The sequence below is a fragment of the Penicillium manginii genome, assembly GCF_028828005.1.
Source record: "Penicillium manginii strain IBT 31320 chromosome Unknown utg000002l:1.0-5564898.0:1.0-5567710.0, whole genome shotgun sequence".
In the NCBI taxonomy this organism is placed as follows: Eukaryota; Fungi; Ascomycota; class Eurotiomycetes; order Eurotiales; family Aspergillaceae; genus Penicillium; species Penicillium manginii.
In genome coordinates this window covers 392,588-414,550 of record NW_026643103.1, presented here as the reverse complement: position 1 = coordinate 414,550, position 21,963 = coordinate 392,588, and the positions used below count along the sequence as shown (strand labels likewise).

At 50.2% G+C, this 21,963-nt stretch overlaps 8 protein-coding genes across 8 annotated transcripts; 4 read left to right on the top strand and 4 right to left on the bottom strand.

Annotated features, from left to right (window-relative positions):
• Positions 1–1,978: 1,978 nt before the first annotated feature.
• N7533_001438 (uncharacterized protein) lies at positions 1,979–5,809 on the bottom strand (the record flags this gene model as incomplete). The annotated part of the gene is made up of 1 exon (XM_057098088.1): positions 1,979–5,809. One exon carries the CDS (start codon positions 5,807–5,809, stop codon positions 1,979–1,981), a length of 3,831 nt encoding a protein of 1,276 aa, XP_056963224.1.
• An 86-nt stretch (positions 5,810–5,895) lies between these two features.
• Positions 5,896–8,316, bottom strand: N7533_001437 (Serine threonine protein kinase; the record flags this gene model as incomplete). The annotated part of the gene is made up of 2 exons (XM_057098087.1): positions 5,896–7,692; positions 7,765–8,316. 2 exons carry the CDS (start codon positions 8,314–8,316, stop codon positions 5,896–5,898), a joined length of 2,349 nt encoding a protein of 782 aa, XP_056963223.1.
• A 3,138-nt stretch (positions 8,317–11,454) lies between these two features.
• Positions 11,455–14,266, top strand: N7533_001436 (uncharacterized protein; the record flags this gene model as incomplete). The annotated part of the gene is made up of 7 exons (XM_057098086.1): positions 11,455–11,559; positions 11,630–12,023; positions 12,086–12,543; positions 12,606–12,815; positions 12,881–13,050; positions 13,107–13,659; positions 13,712–14,266. The coding sequence occupies 7 exons, from the start codon at positions 11,455–11,457 to the stop codon at positions 14,264–14,266; spliced, it is 2,445 nt and encodes an 814-aa protein (XP_056963222.1).
• Positions 14,267–14,464: 198 nt separating this feature from the next.
• On the bottom strand, positions 14,465–16,535 carry N7533_001435 (GMC family oxidoreductase; the record flags this gene model as incomplete). The annotated part of the gene is made up of 4 exons (XM_057098085.1): positions 14,465–14,514; positions 14,573–15,074; positions 15,124–15,994; positions 16,138–16,535. 4 exons carry the CDS (start codon positions 16,533–16,535, stop codon positions 14,465–14,467), a joined length of 1,821 nt encoding a protein of 606 aa, XP_056963221.1.
• A 1,023-nt stretch (positions 16,536–17,558) lies between these two features.
• Positions 17,559–18,001, top strand: N7533_001434 (EthD domain-containing protein; the record flags this gene model as incomplete). Its single annotated transcript, XM_057098084.1, has 2 exons — positions 17,559–17,714; positions 17,765–18,001. 2 exons carry the CDS (start codon positions 17,559–17,561, stop codon positions 17,999–18,001), a joined length of 393 nt encoding a protein of 130 aa, XP_056963220.1.
• Positions 18,002–18,649: 648 nt separating this feature from the next.
• Positions 18,650–19,393, bottom strand: N7533_001433 (uncharacterized protein; the record flags this gene model as incomplete). Its single annotated transcript, XM_057098083.1, has 3 exons — positions 18,650–18,977; positions 19,027–19,121; positions 19,190–19,393. 3 exons carry the CDS (start codon positions 19,391–19,393, stop codon positions 18,650–18,652), a joined length of 627 nt encoding a protein of 208 aa, XP_056963219.1.
• A 477-nt stretch (positions 19,394–19,870) lies between these two features.
• Positions 19,871–21,253, top strand: N7533_001432 (uncharacterized protein; the record flags this gene model as incomplete). The annotated part of the gene is made up of 1 exon (XM_057098082.1): positions 19,871–21,253. The coding sequence occupies one exon, from the start codon at positions 19,871–19,873 to the stop codon at positions 21,251–21,253; it is 1,383 nt and encodes a 460-aa protein (XP_056963218.1).
• Positions 21,254–21,314: 61 nt separating this feature from the next.
• N7533_001431 (uncharacterized protein) lies at positions 21,315–21,800 on the top strand (the record flags this gene model as incomplete). Its single annotated transcript, XM_057098081.1, has 1 exon — positions 21,315–21,800. The coding sequence occupies one exon, from the start codon at positions 21,315–21,317 to the stop codon at positions 21,798–21,800; it is 486 nt and encodes a 161-aa protein (XP_056963217.1).
• Between the last annotated feature and the right edge of the window lie 163 nt (positions 21,801–21,963).

Here is a 21,963-nt window from a genome sequence, read left to right as displayed (position 1 = left end):
GTATTAAGGATAAAATAAGGGATTAGGAGTGTAGATGTGGAGGTGGAGGTGGAGGATGTAAACGAGGGTGTGAAGTGTGGGAGGTGAAAAGGTGAAAAGGTGAAAAGGTGAAAAGGTGAAAAGGTGAAAAGTGAAGATGAGAGAATAGCAGAGTGACCAGACTAGACTACAGTACGGAGTAACTAGCAAGAGAGTAGGAAAGAGTGCCGACCCTCAAGCCACGACGGTGAAACCAGTGGGCCATAGTGGGTCACTAGATGAGATGGTCTGGACCGCATAAATTAAGTGGATTTGATTGAGATTTATGGTCAATGCTATAGTTACCAACTACATGGTACAACTTGACTCTGTAGTAGTGGATGTGAGGTTCCAAGCCCTAACTTGAACCATCCCGCTATACTTGACTCTGTAGAAGAGAATGTCTTCACACTGCATAATAACCTCGGACTACCGTTTAGAGCAATCCCTAATTTAATGCAAATTATGTCCAACATCATGCAGCCACCTCTTGGCGATCTCCACCAGGTGGCGCGGATGGCAAAGGGGCAGCGTATCACAAGCAGTGCTATTTCGAGCCTGGCACTCTTGATTACGCCGGTGGCAGAGGGGGAAAGATTCAGAGTTCACCAGGGTCTAGACTCGAGATTGTACTTTCCAGGGTTCTTTTCCAAGATCACATCAATAAACATCTTACCGTAGGAGATAATCTCAAAATAGAGCAATTCGGGATTCCCAGTCGTGATATCACAAGTGGGTCACCTTTGATCCACCTCGGGATACAAAGAGTCTGACCAAACTTTGTCCCTTTAACGGTGTGCGTATGAAGATTTGAATGGGGGTTACGTAGGCACTGACTAGTATGTATGTGCTCTGTGCTCTGTACCAGCAAACACTACACACTAGCAAATATGTACATGCGCATACAGCGAAGCACAGCAGTCCATCCTCTGTACAAGCGTGAAAGAAATCTGCACCTCCACCCCCCACCACGCACGACATCCAATCGATCGCCCCGATCGGAGCATAGTTGGCCCCGAGCAGTACAGAGTACTAGTATGTGGTGTATGTCACTCCAGTCACACTAGAAGCGGAGTGCAGGAGCAACCGAACAAGCGAACCCACCAAGTCGTGTGCATCTGCATCTCCTTCTGCAATGGGGACGGAACTGGATGGTCCAGTCCGTCCCGTGCGAAGATTGGCTGGCGGCAGGGTGATTGGCAAAATGATTGGCACTGCAATTGGACCGGCCTCATTCGTCGGGTCTGAGCTGCGGGCCCAACCGAGTAAGATCGTCCTTGTCTGACAGCGCCTTTACCCCGAGGCGAGACGGGAAGGTCAGAGTGAGGTCCGTGATGGGCGGGCTGAGAGAGGCATTCAAGTTACTACTAGCAGAGGAATACCGTAGACCAGGAGTGTTTAGTAACGGGACATATGGGAGGTGACTTGATACTGGATTAGGATAGACACCACTCAACTCGAGCCAAGCCCGAGAAAACCACTAGTAGTTCTCATGTGCGAAATAGTATGCAGTACATGGGTACTCTAGATACCCCGTTCTCCATTCTATTCCATTCCAATCCAATCCAATTCAAGGATTTCCTTCCACCCAATGCCCAGATCACAAAATGGCAAAGAAAGAAGCAGAGAAATAAAAGACCTGAGGAAATTGAACTTCACTTTCATTCCGAAACGCCGGGCTCCTTGGCCATACATAAAACAAAAAAAGCTGAGAGCTGATAGCTGAAGAGCAGGAGGACATAAGAGACGTGAGAGGGATGCGCGTATAGTGACATGTCCGCTGGACAGTGCAGGAGAATCGAGAAGAAAGGAAAATGTTTACAGCGAAGGGAAGTTGAATCAGAGATGCAAATATGTGAGAAGAAAAGAAATGGAAAGGGGTCACGAGTATGATGTTGGTGAAAATAAGATCGCAAGGGCCATTGTAGCATGGCAGAACCCGAGGCCTAGAGTGGCCACTCTATCTCTGAGAGGTGGACAGATCGGTACGATAGCTCTGACTTGGTCGTGGTGTCTGGTCGGAATCCGGGTTTGGAGATGGGTGTAGAGGACGGGGTGTAGCTTCGGCATCCGGCGTCTCAGTATAATCAGTGTCGTCAACTCCAGAGCCTGAGCCTGAGCTGAACTCGGCAGAGAGTAGACTGCTCGTTGTCTTCACCTCCGGCGTGATGGGGCCTCGGCCTCGGCCAGCTTCTCCCCAGGGAGGCGTAGTTTGGCCCTGGGGCAAACTCTCTGAACTAGCCTTCGACACAGAAGGGTGGGAGGTCGGCCCGGAATAGATAGAGGTATCGCGATGTCCGAGAGATGGACGGCTCTGGTTTGACCCAAGGGACGAGACCGACGCATTCGGGAGTGAATTACGAGGACCGACTTGTTCATCAACTTCCGACTCCTCGGGTATACTCATCCCCTCGAAGCGTTCCTCCAGACTCGTGCTGGCAGGGGAGCCGAGAGAGCCGTCGTCACTACCGCTTGCAAACTCTCCACTTTGTCGGCGTAGGGCTTCGCGTTCCTTCTTAAGGAGCTCTTCACTGCCGCTGACCACACTGCCTCGACTGTTGGTGCGCATCATCTCAATGCCCAGCTTAGAGCCCGGCCGACGGTTACGACTTGGTGGACTGCGGCGAGATTGGGCGTTGCCAAGCTCTTCGTCCTCGTCGTCGCCGGACTCTGCACCTTCGTACTTCTTGCGCTCCAAAGACTCCCGCTTCGCACGAATGGCTTCACTAGAGCGCTGTTTCCGTGGCGTGAGTGTACCGGTTCCGTCCATAGCGGCCGGTGCACTGGCAGTATGCAGTAGTTGGGGAACAGGTATCGCCTTGGGGTCCGGGCTGCCAGGGTGGGCATCTTCGGAGATCCCTAAGCCGCCGCCGCTTCCCTGCTCCCAGTCGTCATGATTACGGCTGATGATGACAGGGATGTCGTCTGGTTTGATCGACTCCATATCACCAAATACACTGCTGGTCACCGAGTCATCCCGACTCGATCCCCGGTAGGAACTGGGAGGATTGGGCGCGAAGCCAGATGATGCCGAGCTAGGGCTGTCATCGGTCGGATGCGTGCTGGGTCGAGTACTCGGCATTGGCACGGGGAGGGACGTTTGCGATGGGTTGTAATCCTTGGGTGGTGGCTTCCACATGCACCACTTAATCAGAGCCTCGGTAAGCTTGGAAAGTGTAGGCGGTTTCTGGATGAGCGCATCAAAGTTATGTGTCTCAGGTAGATCCTTTAAGTAACCGGTCACAGCGATAATAGGGGTATGTCTGTTTGCGCTGCGCGTTTCACGGACCATGCGTGCAAAGTCTGCACCATTGACTTGAGGCAACTTGTACTCGGTCATGATAATATCGAACTGAACTTCACTCAGAGCATAGCGCACGGCCTCGGCTCCATTGGCAACCGTGATGGTTCGGCAGCGCAGCTTTTCAAAGAGACGCTCCATCACCAACCGTGAAACAGGGTGATCCTCGCAGATCAGAATATCCAGAGGACGGAAAAATGGACCCTCGGTCAAATTGAATTGCGACATTCGTCGTGAGCTCTGCCTCCGGCGCTGGACTTTCAGCAAAGCTTTGGTGCGAGGATCTTCATTGTCCGAAGATGAAGGGGAGATGTCAAATAATTGACTGCGTCGCTTGTGATGGGAAGGCACAAAGGATTCTCTGCTGAGGGAGGAAGACAGTTCACCGCCATCTTGGGATCCAATGGTTTGCGATCTGGCTCGGCTTGCGGGGGCACTTCCATGTCGCTGACTCGAAGAGGAGGGGTGCTTGTCAGGAGAATGAGCTGGCATGCGACTAGCTTTCACGGGAGAAGAGGCGACCGAGCCTAGTCTCAAGTTCGGCATGCGGCTCTGCTCTGCCGATGATGGTTGGAAGGTACCGCTTGACTGGTGTGATGCGGTCGAGGAAGAGCCCGATGTTTTGCGACGCTCGTGGTTATGACCGGTGCTGAACTGGACCAGCAGTGGCGAGGATGGCTGCGAGGGCCGGCTGGGAGAAGAGTTGGCCTGGCTCAAACTCGATGGCGAAGAAGGCCGGTTATTATTCTTGTTTTGAGACATTGTACGGTGAAGCGACATGGGCAAGGGACTTCCATCCAGCGAAGGCTGAGAATTGGTCAAAGGCGTCTGTGCAGCCGAGGACGAATTGGATTGACGGTGCTGGGCCTGCATCGCTTCTTGTCGCATCTTCTGTATCACATCTTTGTTGGCCTTTTCGAGCATGGGCAGATTCTTGAAGTTGAAGCTGCCAAAATCGTCGGCTAGCGAGGGCTCACTGAGTCTCCGGCTGCGCGAGTCACGGGCGTCTCGCACATGCGGGGGGATATGGAGAGGCATCAAGGGGCGCTTCATGGAATTCACCTGTGAGCGGGCCTTGAACAACGCATCGTGAGGTCGATCCGTCTCGGCTGTGGCTGGCATTTGTGGAGAAGGTTGGTCTTCCATTTCCTCTGCGAAAGCCTGGAGGGTCGCGCCGCGGGCATCGAAGTATTCGGTGTCCTCGGGATTTTCCAAGTTAGGAACAAATTCTGCTTTGTCTTCCAACAATGTGCCCCAGTGAATATCGTTGAACCAAGGATGAGCACGAATCTCTGCACCGCCGTTGGGAAACTTTTCCTCAGCATTGGCTCCAATCCGTTCGCGCGGGTTTAGAGTCATGAGCTTGTTCATCAAATCTAGAGACTCTGCAGAGGTGTACTCCTCGGGATCTTCTGGCCAGTTGATCCTCCGGTGCAGGATATTCTCGAACACCTCGTCCGGGGTGTCAGCATTGAAGGGCGGGTATCCAAAGATGAACTCGAACATGATGCAGCCCAGAGACCACCAATCGCTAATCTCATCCTGTCCAACGCCATTGATGGTTTCGGGAGCCAGGTAATCGGGCGTTCCGACGAATCGTCGGTCATGATCTTCAGGGTCGAAAAGAGCCATCACAGGAGGCAGCATGCTCTGCTGTGGGGGTGTATTGTGGAGCAGGGGATTGCTGAATGTGGGTTGTAGCGGATAGAGCTGGGGAGAATCGTCCACCTCGCTCGGCGCGTCATCTTCTGCCAAATTACTGGACAGAATACTTGGTGAATGTGCCGAGGGTTCGTTGAGAGGCTCGTTGAGAGAAAAGCCTCTGAACATTCCGTTAAAACTGTCGCTCCCAGCACTGTCACTGCGATAACCCGATGCACGGCGAGAGCTTTGTCGACTGAGTCCAGCTTGGTTCAGATTGCTTTGGTTCAAACCACTTTGGTTAAGACTGAAATAAGAAGGCTGGCCCACGCTGGTTCCAGGCTCAGGTGTGATCAACGGGGTAGATCCAGGAGAGCCTGCCTGGAAGTCAAACGATGCTGATCGAGATGATGCAATAGATATGGCACGGGGGAATGGGCCCTGCTTGAGCAAGTCCGGGGCAGACTCGTTCGGGTCTTTCAGAACTCGCTTCTGTCGGCCAACTAATCCCATCCGGGAAAGACCAAAGTCTGTTAGTTTCAAATGCCCTGTCTGATCAATCAGAAGGTTGTCTGGTTTAAGGTCACGGTGGACAATTCCGCGGTTATGAAGGTGCTCAACACCAAGGACCACTTCCGCGATGTACTTCTTCGCCCAATCTTCGGGGAGACCGCCAAGGATTTTGACAAGGGAGGCACAGTCACCGCCATTCAGATACTCCATTACCAGATAGAGATATTCTTTGCTTGAAAAGGTCCAATACAGCTTAGCCACGAAGTCACTCTCGCCCTGCCACATCATGATAGCACGCTCGGCCTTGACATTAGTGACTTGATTCTTCGCGATCATGTCTGCCTTTTTCAAAACCTTGATCGCATAATATTCACCGGTCGACTTTTTCTTAGATAAATACACACTTCCGAAAGCACCTTTACTTATAGGTTTGATGATCTCAAAGTCCTTGATGGAAGGAGGTGCTGGACGTGGCTGCTGACTGACTGAGGGTAGACGGGGGATGGTGGAGGCTTGGCGACGTCTGAGGAGGTAGCAGAGGACTGGCGACGATGATGGCGGATGTGATGAGCCAACTCGCTCGCGTAGGTTGAGGGAGATACGATCGGGGAAGGCAAGCTTTCCGCGCCGTGCGAGTGTCGAGGTTTGGGCATTCGTAGTGGAGAGTGTGGGCCAGACACCCGAGCAGGAGAAGGTTGACGACGAGGAGAGCTCGACAAGCCTGGAAGAACTAAGCTCCTGCGTTTACGATCGAAGCTTCGTTCCGAAGAGGGCGAGTCCGTCCGCATAGCTCCCGCGAAAGCGGATGTCGAGGGCATGCTGCCATCACTACTATCACCCGCATCAATGTCAGACAATGGCAAACCGCGGCGAGAGGGCTGAGAGGTTCCTAAAAGGCCAGCAGCACTCTTATGCGATCGGGGGGTTGGGCATTCCATAGGACTGTTTGATCCTGTAGACACTGCAGTAGAGGACGATCGTGTCTCGCCTTGCGGTAGAAAGGGACGATCTGGCGAGTTTCGCATGGACATTGTCAATGCGGATGTGGTTGATTTTCGTGGAGTGGGCACAGCTGGCGCTGGTGGCTGCTGTGGTTGCATCTGTGGTTGTGCTTGTAGTTGTGCTTGCAGTAGGGCTTGAGGCGGTTCTTGACGCACTAGCGACGGCAGAGCCTCAAAGCTTGGTTCCTGTGAAAATGGGCCCTCTCGAGCGGATGAGTAGTCACTGCCAAAAGCGCCATCCTGAGCCGCTTCTTCGTCGGAGGAACAGGAGGAATCACTGAGCTGACCAGCAGCGATACGCTCAGCCTTGCTGAGGGCAGCGGCAATACACTCTTCCACCAGTACTGTATATTCAACGCGAATTCTTTCCGCGTATTCAACGATCTTGCGATGGCGAATAACAGCATCTACTTTGGTCTTGGCGACGGCTTCGGTATCACTTGAGAGGGCTGCCAGGCCCTGTTCCTGCTCTAGTGTGTTGGAACTCGGAGAATGCCACTGAGCGACCTGGGTGATTCTGGACTCGGACTGCGGCGAGAGCGTCCGGAACTCCTCTCCAGTTTCTGGCCGAGATGATTCCTTGATAACCGACATGCTGATTTCTAACGCAGTATCGCAAAGATCGAGTATAAGTTCGACGATGCGCGCAAGAGGTCGTCGAACAGTAAACGAACGAGGGCGACCGGGGCCTTGAACGATGCCCGAAGCCGAGTGGTCTCGAGAGCGAGGAGGTGTCCCCGGTGCAGAGCCTGTATGTGATACGGGAGCCGAGGATGGCGACGAGCTGACTGGTGATGGACCGATCGGTAATCCTTTATACTCCGGTTGGGGCGACGGCACGATATTCCCATCAAGTCCTATCACCGGTCTTCCTTGTCGAGACTCGAGCGCATCTAGTACTTTCACGATCGAATGTCGGTGCTCGTTCAAGTTCTCTTGTGCGATCTGGACATCCATTTCCGCCCGATGCTCCTGAAGGCACAAGTCTGAATGTTTTTCGAACCACCACGGGGTGATCTGACGTTCACAAATTCGACAAAGTACCGGGGTGGGGGCAGGGTGTTTCGCTGGATCGGGTTCGTTCGCTGCTGCTTCTGCCAGCATGGTGAGATAGTTAGCCAAGACCTCCGCTCCAACGCCGAGTGACTCTACCAACTGCGGCGGGAGATCGATTGTCACTTCTCGAGGTTGGGTGAACGGTCGGAGCATCCACATCGTCTGTAGCAATCAGGTCAGCACTGCATATTTCGATGCGATACGGTGGGTTTTCAAGGATCGCATGCAACGTACGTGTCCGGCCTCATCATCTGTCCGCTCATATACCATAATACCCTGACCTTCCATGGTGAGCACATTGCGGTCGACTTCGCCCTGCGAAGACTCCGTTGGCTCATTTGTTTGTTTGTCCTCTCCTTCATCCTCGATTTCGGCTGGGCGTGGCTCGGGTGCGTATTTCAAAACCGAGTCTGGTCCCATCTGAACAGAGAAGCGAATAAAACGACTCCGAGAGTCGTCCTCTTTCATTGCCTCCATCGCATCACAAAAAACATCTTTATTTCCCAGCAGGAGGTCCGATATCAGGCGGCCCTCGACGGATTCCGGGGCCGTGCCTATCACTTGTTTCCATGATGGGCTGACCCATTTGATGCGACCGTCCAGGTTGAGATCCACAATTATGTTCAACGTCTGCTCAGCTGCTTCCTTCAAATCCTCACGTTCCTCCCGCATATCGTCACTCATACTCCGGGTCATTTTCGGGTTGATATTCCGAGCCTCCTGTCTCAAGGCCGTAACAGCCGGCGGCGCGAGGAATTGGGGGGTTGTTGAGCCATTGTCCGCCATGATGAATCGGTCGGACGAGGGGGTTCACGGCCGGGCGATCGAAGGTGAGGTCGGTTGTATATGCGATAGGAATGAAATCAAAGAAAGTCGAGCAGGCTATTGAGCCAAGCAGAACCGTCTGCTGGAAGGCAGAGCGGATTGCTCTTGGGAGAGACGAGGCTATCGATTCATCCGCAACATTAATGGGCCATGGCGCATCCACACAGTATGAAATCAATGGATCCCACTGCGAATGCACTCAAATGACGAAGAAATGACTCTAGAGAAAGCTCAAAGGTGGAAAGTGCGAGGACGGAGGATAACGGAAGCCGTTGTCTATGCGGGGAGGGGGAGAGATAGTCGCGACAAGGCCGACGCGTAGGATCATCGACGTCAACCCTAGAGGCCGACCCAGGGAGGGTGTAGAATGAAATCAGGGGAGATTTTCGGGGTTGGAAAGTAGGATATCGATAACAAAGCAACCAAACAAAAAAAAAAGAAGGGAGGGGAGAGAAAAAAGGATGAGAGGAGAGAGGGGGGGGAAGGAAGTGAGGGCGGTGATTGGCGGCGGGTCGTCGTGCGTCTCTCTTCTTTTCCCTCAGCAAAACAAGCAGAGAGAAGTCAGTGGATGATCATTTCTCATTTCTTTTTCCATATGGTACTCCATACACTAATCGATCATGATTCATGTCGTTGACTTGTGTCTTATCGATCCTACATTCTACATTTACTGCATTCCACTCCGAGGACAAGGCCCAGTCCTAGGAGTATCGAACCACACCCTATGATTCAGCCCAGCTCAGCTCCTTGCTCATGACATTGGATTCAATCTATCAATCTCTCCAGCCGAGCTATCTGAGCTGCAGAAATGGACTCGAGTCTGGATCCAAAAGGTACTTTTGTGATCACAGCCAGAGTCAGAATCAGAGTCAGAGTCCGACTCAAAAAGTCTGATAAACTTGTGGCTGCGCCTCGTTTACCCCCCCGAAGGCAGCTTTGCAGCTTGCAGCTTGCAGTGCAGTACAGTACAAGTGCAGTATTATGCCTTTGCGGGACCTGTGCCTCCAAACATGCAGCTGGCGGATATTAGCTCAGAAGCAAAACCACAAAACCACAAAAACCGAAACTCTGTGGAGCACAAGCAGTGACCTCAAGTAAAAGAACGAGCTTCCCCCCCCCGCCCCCTGCTATGTCAATCCACCCACAGATTCCAAGCGGGTCCGATCCCTTCATGCCATGCAGTCCATTAGGATGTCATTCCGCCGTACTAGGATAGTATCACACCCCAGTTGGACGCCACCATCTGCTTCACGAGACTTCGCTTGTCTCGGGGTCTTCGAGAGCACGAGAGCAGACCCATGGACCCATGGACCCATGGCCCTGCAGATTATTTACCAGAACGTTGCTAACCTTAGAAAGTGGATTAACGATTACAGCATGACCACAACACATACCATACACCACACCCTCCCTCGCTCACTTGCTCACCCCTCTCTCTTATGTTCACCCTGTTCAGTTGAGAGTAGACTACATTGTTCCACCTTTCACTTGTGCCACGCAGGCCTACTTCGTGCCACGGTCCCTTACTGGGTCGTCATGATTCATATCAGGGAAGGAAACTAGAGCAATAAGGAAACGATCTCCGCCCGGAATGTTCGGGAGAGAGTAGAGGGGTGGAAGGAAGGGAAAAGGCCCCAAGGTTCTAGCAAGTTTCCCAGAATTCCCAAGCTCCCTTAGTTTTCCCAAGTTTTGGAATTCGCCGTGGACCGTGGGCGATCTTTCTCCACCGTTTTCTTCACCCCCGGTTTGCGGGGTAGTCACCTGATGCCCATCATATCACTATCGTGCCTTTGATCTTTCGCCCTTTAATGACAGGGATTATATCGTTCGTCCACGGTTGTGGCTCGCTATGGACATGGCTATGGATATGGACATGGGCGTGAGTATGGATGTGTTGCCAAAAGCAGGGGAGTCAGTCCACTTCCCCATGACTGACGCCATCCATACCTCCCAAAAAGTATCCCAATTGGGGTTTTGAGATACTCCCCGAGTGAACTTTATGCTTCTCCTTCCACCCCACCCTCCTTGGGTTCAATGGGACCCGGCTAGCACCGGTCATCCTGCAAGGATCCGCCTCTGAACAGTAGGGAACGTTGGGATTCGTGGGTGCCGCTGTAATCCTTTGCGGCCGGCAGGGAGCTGCATTAGCGGGCCGCGAAGGCCTGGAGGGGAACCGAGTCAATTCGTAGATCTTCCAACTCATTACGTATTGCTGTGAATCATGTCCAGGTGCCCCTCCCACAGTCTTGTTCCCAACTTAAGGGGGGGTGGTCAAATAGTACGTCCCGTGGTCAGGCGGTCACAAGATTGAAGGCTAATCGAACCTCGACGGAACTTAAACTCTGGTTAATATGTGAGTTGGCCTTGCATGAGTGGAGGTACTATCTCAAATTAGTCGATCTAAAACCTAACAGTGTGATGTAAATTTAAGATCCATGATTCGAAACTTGAATGCAAGCCCGTTTGGCCGTGACTTGAACACCCGTGGACGGAGACTTTAACTACCTGAAACTTGATATATAGTTACTGTGTCTCCGACTACGGTTGGAGGATCGCATCATGATCCCAGTGAACTTGGAACACGGACTTGGACACACTGGCAAGTATTTTTAGATCACTGGAACTTGAAGAACTCTTGGAATACTACATAGTATCTACTACTAGCAGGTAGGTGCTAGGTAGTTTTAGAAATAGATGCCTCATCAACGGGTCACGTGATTAGAACTGGAATGTGTCTTCAAGTTCATTATGCCCAAGCCCTGCCACGAATACTAAAAGAACCTGGTAATAATATTTATCGATGCATATCTAGCTAATGCATAAATATAGTAGAATTTCTGTTGGTCATAAAAGCTGGTTAGCTACGTTGTAATATACAGCGTGTAATATACAGCGATGAAATGTTCCCCAATAAGGTAGGCTATTGGCGGCCCCGATAGCCGCCTGAATCGGCAGGTGTCGACAGGCTCCAGCTTTGCCTGCTTTGTAATATCCAAAACCACCCTTCAACCAGCTGAATCTATCCCTTTTAAGAAGTACTACAGCCAAACTGGTAGCAATTCCATCGTCAAATCCGCCGCAGTCTACCTCCGTGCGTGAATGTCTTCCGCAACACCTGCAGAAGATCCCAGTGCTCGACGTAAACGGCCCGCCAGGAAGTATACCTCCCGTGCCTGTGAGGAATGCCGCCGGCGAAGAGCCAAGGTATGCATACCATCACCACCCGAATGTATACGGCCTCCAACATTCATCAAATTACTCATCTTCTCGATAGTGCGATGGTAATAGACCCTCCTGCTCACGGTGTCTGGATCGCGGAATCCGCTGCCAGTACTCGACCGCCGAGGATGGGAGACAGCCCGCGCCTAAGGCGTATGTGGTGATGCTGCGAAATCGGATTGAGTTGCTAGAGCGTGTATTGCACTCGCACGGTATTGATCCAGAAGCCTCAGTCGCACAATTGATGGCCGAAGATGAACTTTCGAACCAACATCAACCAATTGACTCAGAGTGGGCATCTGCTGGCTCGAATTGCAACGTCGAGGACCTGTGTGGTACTTTTGACGGAGCATTGACCCTGGACGAATCATTGAACTTTGATCAGGATGGTGAGGTTAGATATTTTGGTCCTACCAGTGGGAGACTCCTTTTCCGTTCTTCGGCAAATGGTAAATATACCCAATGTCCTTTTGGATCGATTCGTCAATGCTGAGCTGATGTTGCGATATAGACTCTCCGATCGAAGAGGCATACTCAACAGATCCATCGTGTACAGGGTGCTCTACCAATACGCCAGAATTCCCAGAGACTCCCGCCTTGGCTTGTCGATATCAAGGAGCTGGCGAAGTTCCTCCACCGGACGAATCTTGGTTATCAGATGAGCTTCGAGCGCATTTAATCGACTTATACTTTGAATGGGAACAGCCATGGTTTCAGATGCTAAACGAAACAATCTTTCGAGATAGCATGGCCAGTGGCGGGCGGTATTTTAGCCCTTTATTACTGAGCTGTATTCTTGCGGTGGGTTCTCGGTATTGCGATCGAGTGGAAGTTCGGTCTGATCCTAACGATCCCAACACGGCGGGTACAATGTTCATGTGCAAAGCGGAGAAATTAATACAGCATGATTTGAGATGGCCCAAGATCACTACCATTCAATCCTTGGCTATCATGGGCATGTTTTATATCGTACGTTGGAAACGAAAAATTGCGAATCTCAGGGTACCAATTGCTAATTCGATCCTCTACAGGCAACGGGTTCAGATGCAGCAGGCTGGCTTCATCAAGGCATGGCAAACCGTCTTGCCTTGGACATGGGTTTAAATATGGACCCGGCCGTTCTGGCTGGGACTGTCTCTCTCCCGCCCATCGAGATCGAGTTGAGAAGGCAGATCTATTGGGCTTTGTATTGCCATGATAAGCTATCTGCGAGTTATGCTGGTAGAGTTTGCACTCTGCTGGTATGTTATCCCCCTCTGTCAATATCCTTCTTCCATTCCGAGCCATATATCTAATAATCATATAGGATTCACAAGGTGTTGTGAACAAGCCGTACCTACAGTGTGCAACCACCACAATCTTACCTTCAGCCAAGGGAAACGGCCAACTGCGGGCTTATTCGCAAAGGGACGTCGCTAAACTGCACCAAGCTATGATTGACCTTTGCCGGATTCTCGAGAAGATCCTCCACTCACTGTAAGTGTGATCAGCGAAAGTCGGCATGAATCAGGATTTTATCTAACCTACCCCAGCTGGTCCCCTAGGCCTCTCCTCCATGCCCATCAGCGGTCCGCCTTCTTCGATTCCTGCGTCCTCGAACTAAAAACATGGTACTACGATCTCCCCTCGGAAATAAAAATCGACCGATCATCCGGTCCATCCAAGTTCCCACACGCCTACACAATGCTCATGGTCTACCACACAATCTTCATCCTCCTCTGCGGCCCCTTCATGAACAAGCCTTCCTCCCCCTCCAACACGAAAGCCAAAGCAGAGAACCCAACCAGCACAACCCAACCCGAAAGCCAAGACGAAAAGCAAACCCCCGACCACTCCCGAACAACAAAAGCCCTCGCAAGCTGCAGTTCCTCAATCCGTTCCATGTGCCTCATAATCCAAAAATACCGCCACACATTCGGCAGCTTCAAATTGAGCCCCATAACAGCCACATACTGCACTCTATCCGCCGCACTAATCATAATCGAAAATTGCTGCACCATCGAAAACAAATCACCCCCGACCAGCACCACAAAGACGACACCCAGCTCAAATTCCAGCCCAAACGCCTGCACCGACGAATCCACCGCATCAAACCGCAATTTATCCCCCCCACGTCGCCGTGGGCCTATGCATGCAGGTTCTGCGCGAATTGTCAACGTCCTGGAACATCGCCAAGCGAATCGGTCGCAATCTGGAAAAGGTTTATGCTCAGCGCTTTGGATCGGATCATGTTCCTTCTCCGCCTCCGCCGAAGGGGTGTGATATTGCGGCGTATGAGGCGACTCAGGCCTCTGATGCTTATACACCCTGGGATACGAATGTGGCTTCGCTGGATACTTTTGATTCGTTCTTTGATAATAAGAATGCTATGCATCTTCAGAATCCGGTTGCTGTTCATCTTGAGAATCTGCCTCTTCACTCTGCTACAGACGTTAATTCCGCTTATTCGCATCAGCACCAGTATGAGCATGAGCATCAAAATCAGAATGAACGACCTCCTGTTACTGGTTTCGATGGCAGTGTCGGTGTCGGTGTCGACGTCGGCGTCAATGGTCCTGACTTTTCGAACTTGGTGAGTTCTGATGAACTCTTTGCTCAGAATTTGGGATTTGCTTTCGAGCCGGATTGTTTGCCGAGCGATTATAATATGTTTGACACGTTGAATCAGATATATTTAGAGGAGAGATGGTGATTTTAAATCTTTAATGATTGTGACGAATGTGAAGATGACGTTAGAAGTCATAGATGATAATTTATAACACAGCGAACTTTTCCCTCCGTCCGAGTTCGAATCCCGATCCTCTAGGTGTATATTTTTGTAACTTCTGCTTAAGCTTTTGGTTCGCGCTGATCTGTGATTGAAATAATGTAAAGAAATTTCGATCCATCCTTATGGCGAGTGGTTAATGATATCGTCTGCGATCTTCTCTGCTAACATGTCTGGAAAGGTCAGAATTGTAGTCAGAGTGGAGGTTGGGAAACAGTGGTGGATACATACAAACAGTTGACTGGGGATGACCCGGCGGCAAAATAGGGAACGCACTGGCGTCCACAACTCGCAGGTTCGGAAATCCGATGACTCGGGCCAGGTTGTCGACAACGGCGGAAGGATCATCTGGGGTGCCCATTTTGCATGTGCAAGAGGCGTGGAAGATTGTCATAGCTGTTTTCCTGATTATACCGAGTAGCTCTGCATCGGATTGATGCTTCATGCCGGGGAAATACTCTTGTCCCACGACCACTTCTTTCATCGCAGGGTGTTGGAAGGTATCTCGGACACGCCTGTATGCTGAAAGTGCAATTTTCTGATCTGCCTCTGTGTCCAACCAATTTGGATTGATGATTGGGAGGTCAGTCATGCTGGCGGAGCGAATTGTCACATTGCCCCTGGATGTTGGAGCAGTGAGGGATCCGATTATTGTGGCGTACTGATTGGGCCATTCAGGTTGCTGGTTGTAGGGGTCGGAAAAGTTCCCCACGTAGGCAGATGCTGCAAGATACTGATTGAAAATTAGCTGAGACTTGATTCATGAAAAGTGTTGAACTTACCTCGACCTCGGGCCAGTCATCGGGAAACCAGGAGAGATCGCGTTCAGCCTCGGCGGATAGAGACGCTCGCCATGGAGAGGGGATCTTTTCGAATGCTAGATAATCCGTCGAAGGGTTTGTCAACATACCATTGTGAAAGATGCCATAGCTGGCTAGCTGCTCCGCAAACCAGAATGTGCTTTGTGCCAGCATGCTGAAGGTATTGACTTTGACCTGGTAGGATGGACCGAAGAAGACATGATCCCACATGTTCTGACCAACACCTGGTATATTTGCAATCACTGGAATGTCGTGTTCGCGAAGGGTACTTGCGGGACCGATTCCTGACACCATCAAAAGTTGCGGGGACTGAAAAGCACCAGCTGAGATGATTACTTCTTTTCTTGCTTTGACTGTGAAGTCCCACCACTGACTTGCCCTGACTCCGATGGCCCGCCTGTTCTTGTCAAACAAGATTCTCTTGGCTAAGGTGTTCTGATAAATGGTCATCTTCTCCACATGGTTATCGTACAATAGGAAGGCAGCCTCAGAGCTGCTTCTGGTTTGATCATACGGGCGGATTGTCATCATGGTGAATTGATGGCCCATCAGTGTGCCGCTGTTGAAGTCCTCTGCCTCCGGAATCCCCATTGCAGTCAGACCCTTGCTGACCCATCTCGAGAATGGCATTGCATATCGGGGGAATGAAACATGCAACGGCGAACCACTCTCCCAGAAGGCAGACTTGTTGTAAGGAGTGTTTGCATTGCCTGACTGAGGGTCCGGCTCCGTGAACCTCGCGGTCTTCTGGTAAAATGGAAGGACGTTGTCAAACCGATAGCTAGGGTCATTGACAGCCTCTGCCCACTTATCCATCGCGCCACGAGGGGGACTGTTATCATTGTCAGATCCAATCCATTTAGCAATTGCCGAGAATAGAGAGCACTTGCCGGTGGTAAATCATGTAATTGATAGCGGAGCTTGAGAGAACCCATTAGCGAATCCGGTGATCATGGCAAGAGTCTACAGACTTACGAGCCTCCCACACATTTTCCTCGGGCGTAATGAATGTCACGACTGCCTGCTCCTGGTACGGCTTGTGCAACAAATTTCCAATCGATATTGGTTGCGGTCTTGAGGTCGGCGCCGATGCCAATGGCGGCAGCCCCAGGCACACGAGAAGTTGGATGAGTGGACTCGTAATAGTCACCTGCCTCAAGTACGGCAACAGTGAATCCCTTCTGCGCTAGGCGTGATGCAATGGTGATTCCTGCAGTTCCACCACCAACCACGACGTAGTCGAAGGTCAAGTCCCAGGGAGGCCATGCTCGGAAAGAGCTACGGGAGCGCGACTCGTCGGGAGACTGGGTGAGGCCGAGGAGACCGGCCAACACCAGAAAAGTGGTCAAGCGAACCAGAACGGTGAAAAGCATCGAAAACAGGTTGGGTATCAAGCATTCAGAAGGGAAGTATGAAGGAAGTGAGGTTTGAGTCGGAAAGGCGAGGTGAGTTTGTGGTTCTCAGGAGGGAAGGCGTGGATGTGGATGGCTCCTGCCCAACACACCACGACATGCTTGCCGTATTCGGACAATACTAGGGCTACTACTACTACTGCTACTAGTAATCTTTATTGACTATGACCATTGCTATGTAGTCCTAGTAGTACCTGTCTTTTGTATGGTAGTTTTACTTTCAATGATTCATATCACTTTGAGGCCTCAGACTGCCAAGAGATCCAATTTATGCATATTGGATCCATCTGCATGGACTAGGATATTCCTGCATAAGGCTTGCATGAAATGTGTCAGTGTAAGCATGAAAGCTATAGCATATCTAATTGAGTACCCGGCATATACTCGAAGCAATTATGGCTGGAGATGGTACTAGTAGTAGAACTTGGATTCATGGTGGTTGTTGGATGCCTCTAAGTGTGTTGAAGCCCAAAAAGGAGTCGTCTTCAACTTTCTCCCTCAGCTCGAGCTAAAGACTAAGGGATCAATTAGAGTTGGAATTGTCGGACTCCATTGAATTCTATCTCTCGGGGGATCTCTTTACTACTAGTTTACTAGTGAACAGAGAGGCAATCGTTGGAATTTGATCAAAAATACTATGAATCAACCAGAAACATTGATCCCGAATTACTCATTAAGCTACAGTCAATCCCTAGATGGAGAGTCTGAATCCAACCTCAAATCTTCGATATATGATTGATGGTTCAATTGACCGAGTCTATGAGAACCAAATGAGTTACTAGTAATAGTATTCAACATCTTCCCGAGGTGAAGCGGGGTCAAAATGCCCCTCACCTACGTGGCAGTGTTGAAAAGAAGGAGTTACATGGAAAAGTGTCAATGTTCCACCTTAAATTAATTTTTCCTTCCTCAACAATCAATTGAATTTTTTCCTCTTGATCTCTCATTTTCAACTATTCTAATCAAGTATAATTGCAATTCACAATGACGCATCCTACTGTACCTGTCCAACTGCTCGTCTTTGCCAAGCGAAAGGAGGATCTCACAAAGCAAGAGTTTGACGACTACTGGCGAGGTCCTCATGCGAAGAAATTCCTCGAGTTTGAGATTGTGAAGAAGCATTGTATCAGATACGAACAAGTATGTGCCAGACTTCCATTTAAATGCGAAGTTATTAACATCATCCACAGTACCATGACGACCCCACCGCACGAGCCGATGGCGAGAGCGCACTTGGACTTTCACATTCTGGATGGGACGGAGTAGCCTCATTGACATTTGACTCCGCCGAAGGAGCCAAGGCTGTTTTCAGTGATCCTGAATTTCTTGATTGGGCAACGAACGACGAGCCGCGCTTCTGTGCTGGTCCAAATATCGCGCAGCGAATGATGCTTGTTGGTCGCCCTGAGGTTATTTATAGTGCTTAGGGTGATTTGAGACATCCCCGGGCCTCCAATTGCTGTTTCTAGAGCATCTGCCCTATATCACCAGGATCCATGGATGAGAGGCGCGAGAAATATAGTAGGGTACTACCTAGGTATTAGGTGGAAACCCCCTTTGGCCACTTGGGCATGTGAACAACCTATCCCGCTTACACAGGTATTTGGAAAAGATGCTGTATGTATATTACTACGAGGGGGCTACATCAGAAGGTTATGATTCTACTTCCAAGGTTTATTACCAACGACTAGGTAACCGAGTTTGTACCAGTGCCAACTAATATCTCAGTAACTAAGAGCGTACCCAGGTAATCTTACTACATAGACAGGATGGTGTATTCAGATAGCCAAATGGGGTGTCAACTTAGTAGTAGTAGTAGTACCCGAAAAATAGGTCCCTACTAGTATTTGCTCTTTAAACAATTATTTCTAACCCCGGAAAGCAGATGCAGTTAGACGATCCTGCGCTCCTTCTCTTTTTCCTGATTCTCAGGACAGAGAAAGACAGAGGGACTGAAAACAATAAACACCCCGACTGCAACAGCCATTGGTACCATGTCCAAAGCCACGAGATACCATTCAGTGCGCATCAAATGGCCTTTCCATCCACCTGATAGCTCAGCGATTCGGTAAGCGTTACGAACAAACACCATTATTGTCGAACCCCACATAGCCACCATGACCGGCCATCCTGTGATCGATAGTAGCCGGATTCCCTTCGTCCGCAGTCTGAAAGCTGTTCCCAACATCAATGCCACAAAAAGAACGGTATTGCTGAACTGAAAAATAATGCCAGAGCGCATTACGTTTGATCCGTGGTTCAGCTGGTCGTAATTCTGCGCGCTTGATACCAAGACTCCCCCCTACAGTTTGAATGGCCAATGAGATGATGTCGAGGATGATGAAAGCAATCCAAAAGAATTTGGAAGGGATGTGGAAGAGTCTGTCCCCTGTTTTCTCAACACTGTTTCTTATCAGCGACGTGTCTCATCCTTCAAGGTCTCTGTACTCACATTTTGCAAAAAAGGACATAGTCCGCGGCGGAAATGAATACTGGACTGACGATAAGACTGCAGATTTGAATCATGAATGGCATCCAATTTGCGGGCTGGAGTTATATCAGTATCAGCAACGAGTATGCATAAATATTGGGTTAAAATAATTAGTAACGCATACCTCGTAATGTGCCCAGAGCCGCCCGCCCCATCCAATGGCCTCTCCTACAGCAGCGAGGGCAAGGGTGATCATCCAGTAATGTTTAAAATTTCCGAAAATCATTTGAAGAATGCAAGCAAGCGTCAAGGTGCCAAAGTAAGCAGTCCCAAATACAGCCGCTGGCTTGCCGGGTAGATAACCATAGAAATCAGTCGACTCGGCCATGATGAGAACTTGAAGAGAATCGATAACTTTGTTCGGCCATTGTGATTGAGAGCGACGGGCAAATATAGTAATTGAAACCTAGATGGTGCAGCGGAGATTTCAAAATTGGATCAGGCAGCCGGATTTAGAGTCTTCACATCCCGAACCCTTCGATTTGTCGTCGGACTACGAGTGTTGGTAGAATGTCCGCGAAATGGCCGTGTTATATCCGCTGAATTATTTACTAGTGGTGTATAACTTTTGCATGGGAGGGCAGTGTAGCCAATCAGCGCCATGAAATAATGCACAATTAGTCATCAAATGTCCGCTTCAGATGTTAAACCTCAGGTTTCTACCGCACAACCACCGCACAACCACCGCGAAAGTTCCGTGCCTGGCAGCTAATATGTGCTTTCCTTTCTTCCGTCAAATCAAATCACCGTCAGAATTTGGCTTCGGCGTTCAAGGCTAACGGAGAATAGCTCGGAAATCCCAAAAATGCGACTCAAACGAGGACTTCCACGGGAATCTTGCGATTTTTGCCACGGGAGAAAGATCAAATGCGATCGGTCATTGCGCGCAGAACAGGGACTTTCCTCATGCTCACAGTGCGCCCTGCGTCAAAGCTCTTGCAATTTGAGTGACCCTAAGGAGACACGTACCCGTTCGCGTGATATGGAAGCCTCCCGCGGAGGTAAGACGGGCATAGCTTTAGGGGATGGAGGGGCACAGACGGTTCGAGATGGCATACCATCCCACGGTGATAACCTGAACGCTGCCCCCTTTGCTTCATCATCTCATTTGGAATCGCTTCAGCGACAGGAACATGACCAGTCGGATATAATACAGTATCCAGATATCATGTTCGATGAGAACTTTCTTACTCTGAGTCGTGACAACATCTTCTTTCTGGATCAAGTTTTCATGGACGGCAGCGGAGGAGCGGAATGGCCTGCCAACGACCAGGATGACCTTGCAGATAATCAAGCTTCGAATGGTACAATTGCAATTGGTGAAAGCCAGCCAAGCTCGGAAGAAAGATCGCCTTGGCCAAATCGTCTTGCCGATTCCGAAACCATTTTTACTTCCGCGATAAATTGCTACTTCAGGTTCGCAGCACCATGGCTGCCGATTCTCCTGGAGGACGCCTTCTGGGACGACTACCGCAATGGACGTTGTAGTCCTATCATCGTCTCTGCAGTAGCCTGTCGCGGCATGCCCTTCACCACAGTTCCAGACAAATGGAATATTCAGCAGCAATTTGCTCGCGATTTCCGAGAGTCATACCTGGGTGCTCGGAGTGCTGCTTCTGACGATGGTTCAATTAGGCTCGATGATCTCGAAGCGCTGGCGCTCATGGTCAATTTCGAGTACGATAACACGGATACACCGCCGCTCCATTCAAACCTGGGAAGATTGTTTTTAAAGCATGAGTCACTCGTCTTGATGACGTTGCAGGCTTGTATCCACGATCATATTCCCACGAGTTCTGGCTCGACCGTGACGTTGGCGAGAGCTCGGGAGCGACGAGTGCTTCTTTATTGGCATGTCTATGGTCTTGACGCTTTTCACTGCTTGGATCGCAAGCAGATATCTCTGATTCCCGACAAAAACAGAAGCGAAAATGACAGCTTGCCTCCGCACGAGGCTAGGGACTTTCTCGACGCCGTCCTTGAACTTGCAGTCATTGCTCGGAAGATTCTGCAGCAACTGTGTAGTGACTCGGCGAAACGTTGTGGCGTTGAGCCCAAAGATGTGCATGACATGTATCAACAACTCTACCATTGGAGGAACCACACATGTCCTCCGCATTTACGGAGGCATGAAGATAGCTGGGGGGGTACTGGCAACTCAAGATCAAAACGAGAGTCATCTGGCTGAAGTGCAGAGACACATTCAACTCCATCGAGCTGTGTTATGGGCACTAGAAATCAATTGTTTGATGCAAGTTGAGTCTGCTGTATCCGACTTTGGGATCAAATACAGTCGCAAGTTGCCAGCAGGCATACTTGCCGCACGTGTGGAATATGAAAGCCTGCGTGCTTTGAACGACACAATTGCCATATGCCGCTGGCTCGATGTAGATACCATCAGCGATGAGAATGGCATTCAGCGCTCTCTGGTAGATCTAGCACCGTTGGCATTGCGCAATGTTTGCGCCGGACTGTGCTATTGGTCGTGCGAAAATCTGAATGATATCAATTCGACTCAAAAATACAAAACACGCGTCCCTTTTGGCAGGAGGGAGCCCCAACTTGATGGTCAGAATCAGGCAATGAACGATTTTATGCAGAATGTCAAGTTGCTGCGAGATACAGCTGCAAAAGCTACATCGCACAGGGATACGGCGGATGTCCTCGAGCGCCTCAACAAGCAAGTCGCCATGTTGGAGGAAAAGCTGGGCCACACACCAGAAGCTGAATTATGAAGATTCCACGCCTGGCTCGCTGCTTGTGAACGCTATCATAAATTGTGAGTAGACTCAGATTCAGTTGGGCTGGTAGCCATAAAAACCTGAACCACTAACTCTTAGACGAGGCATATGGATGCTGCAATTACCCTGTACGAGTAATACTGATATTCAAGACTAC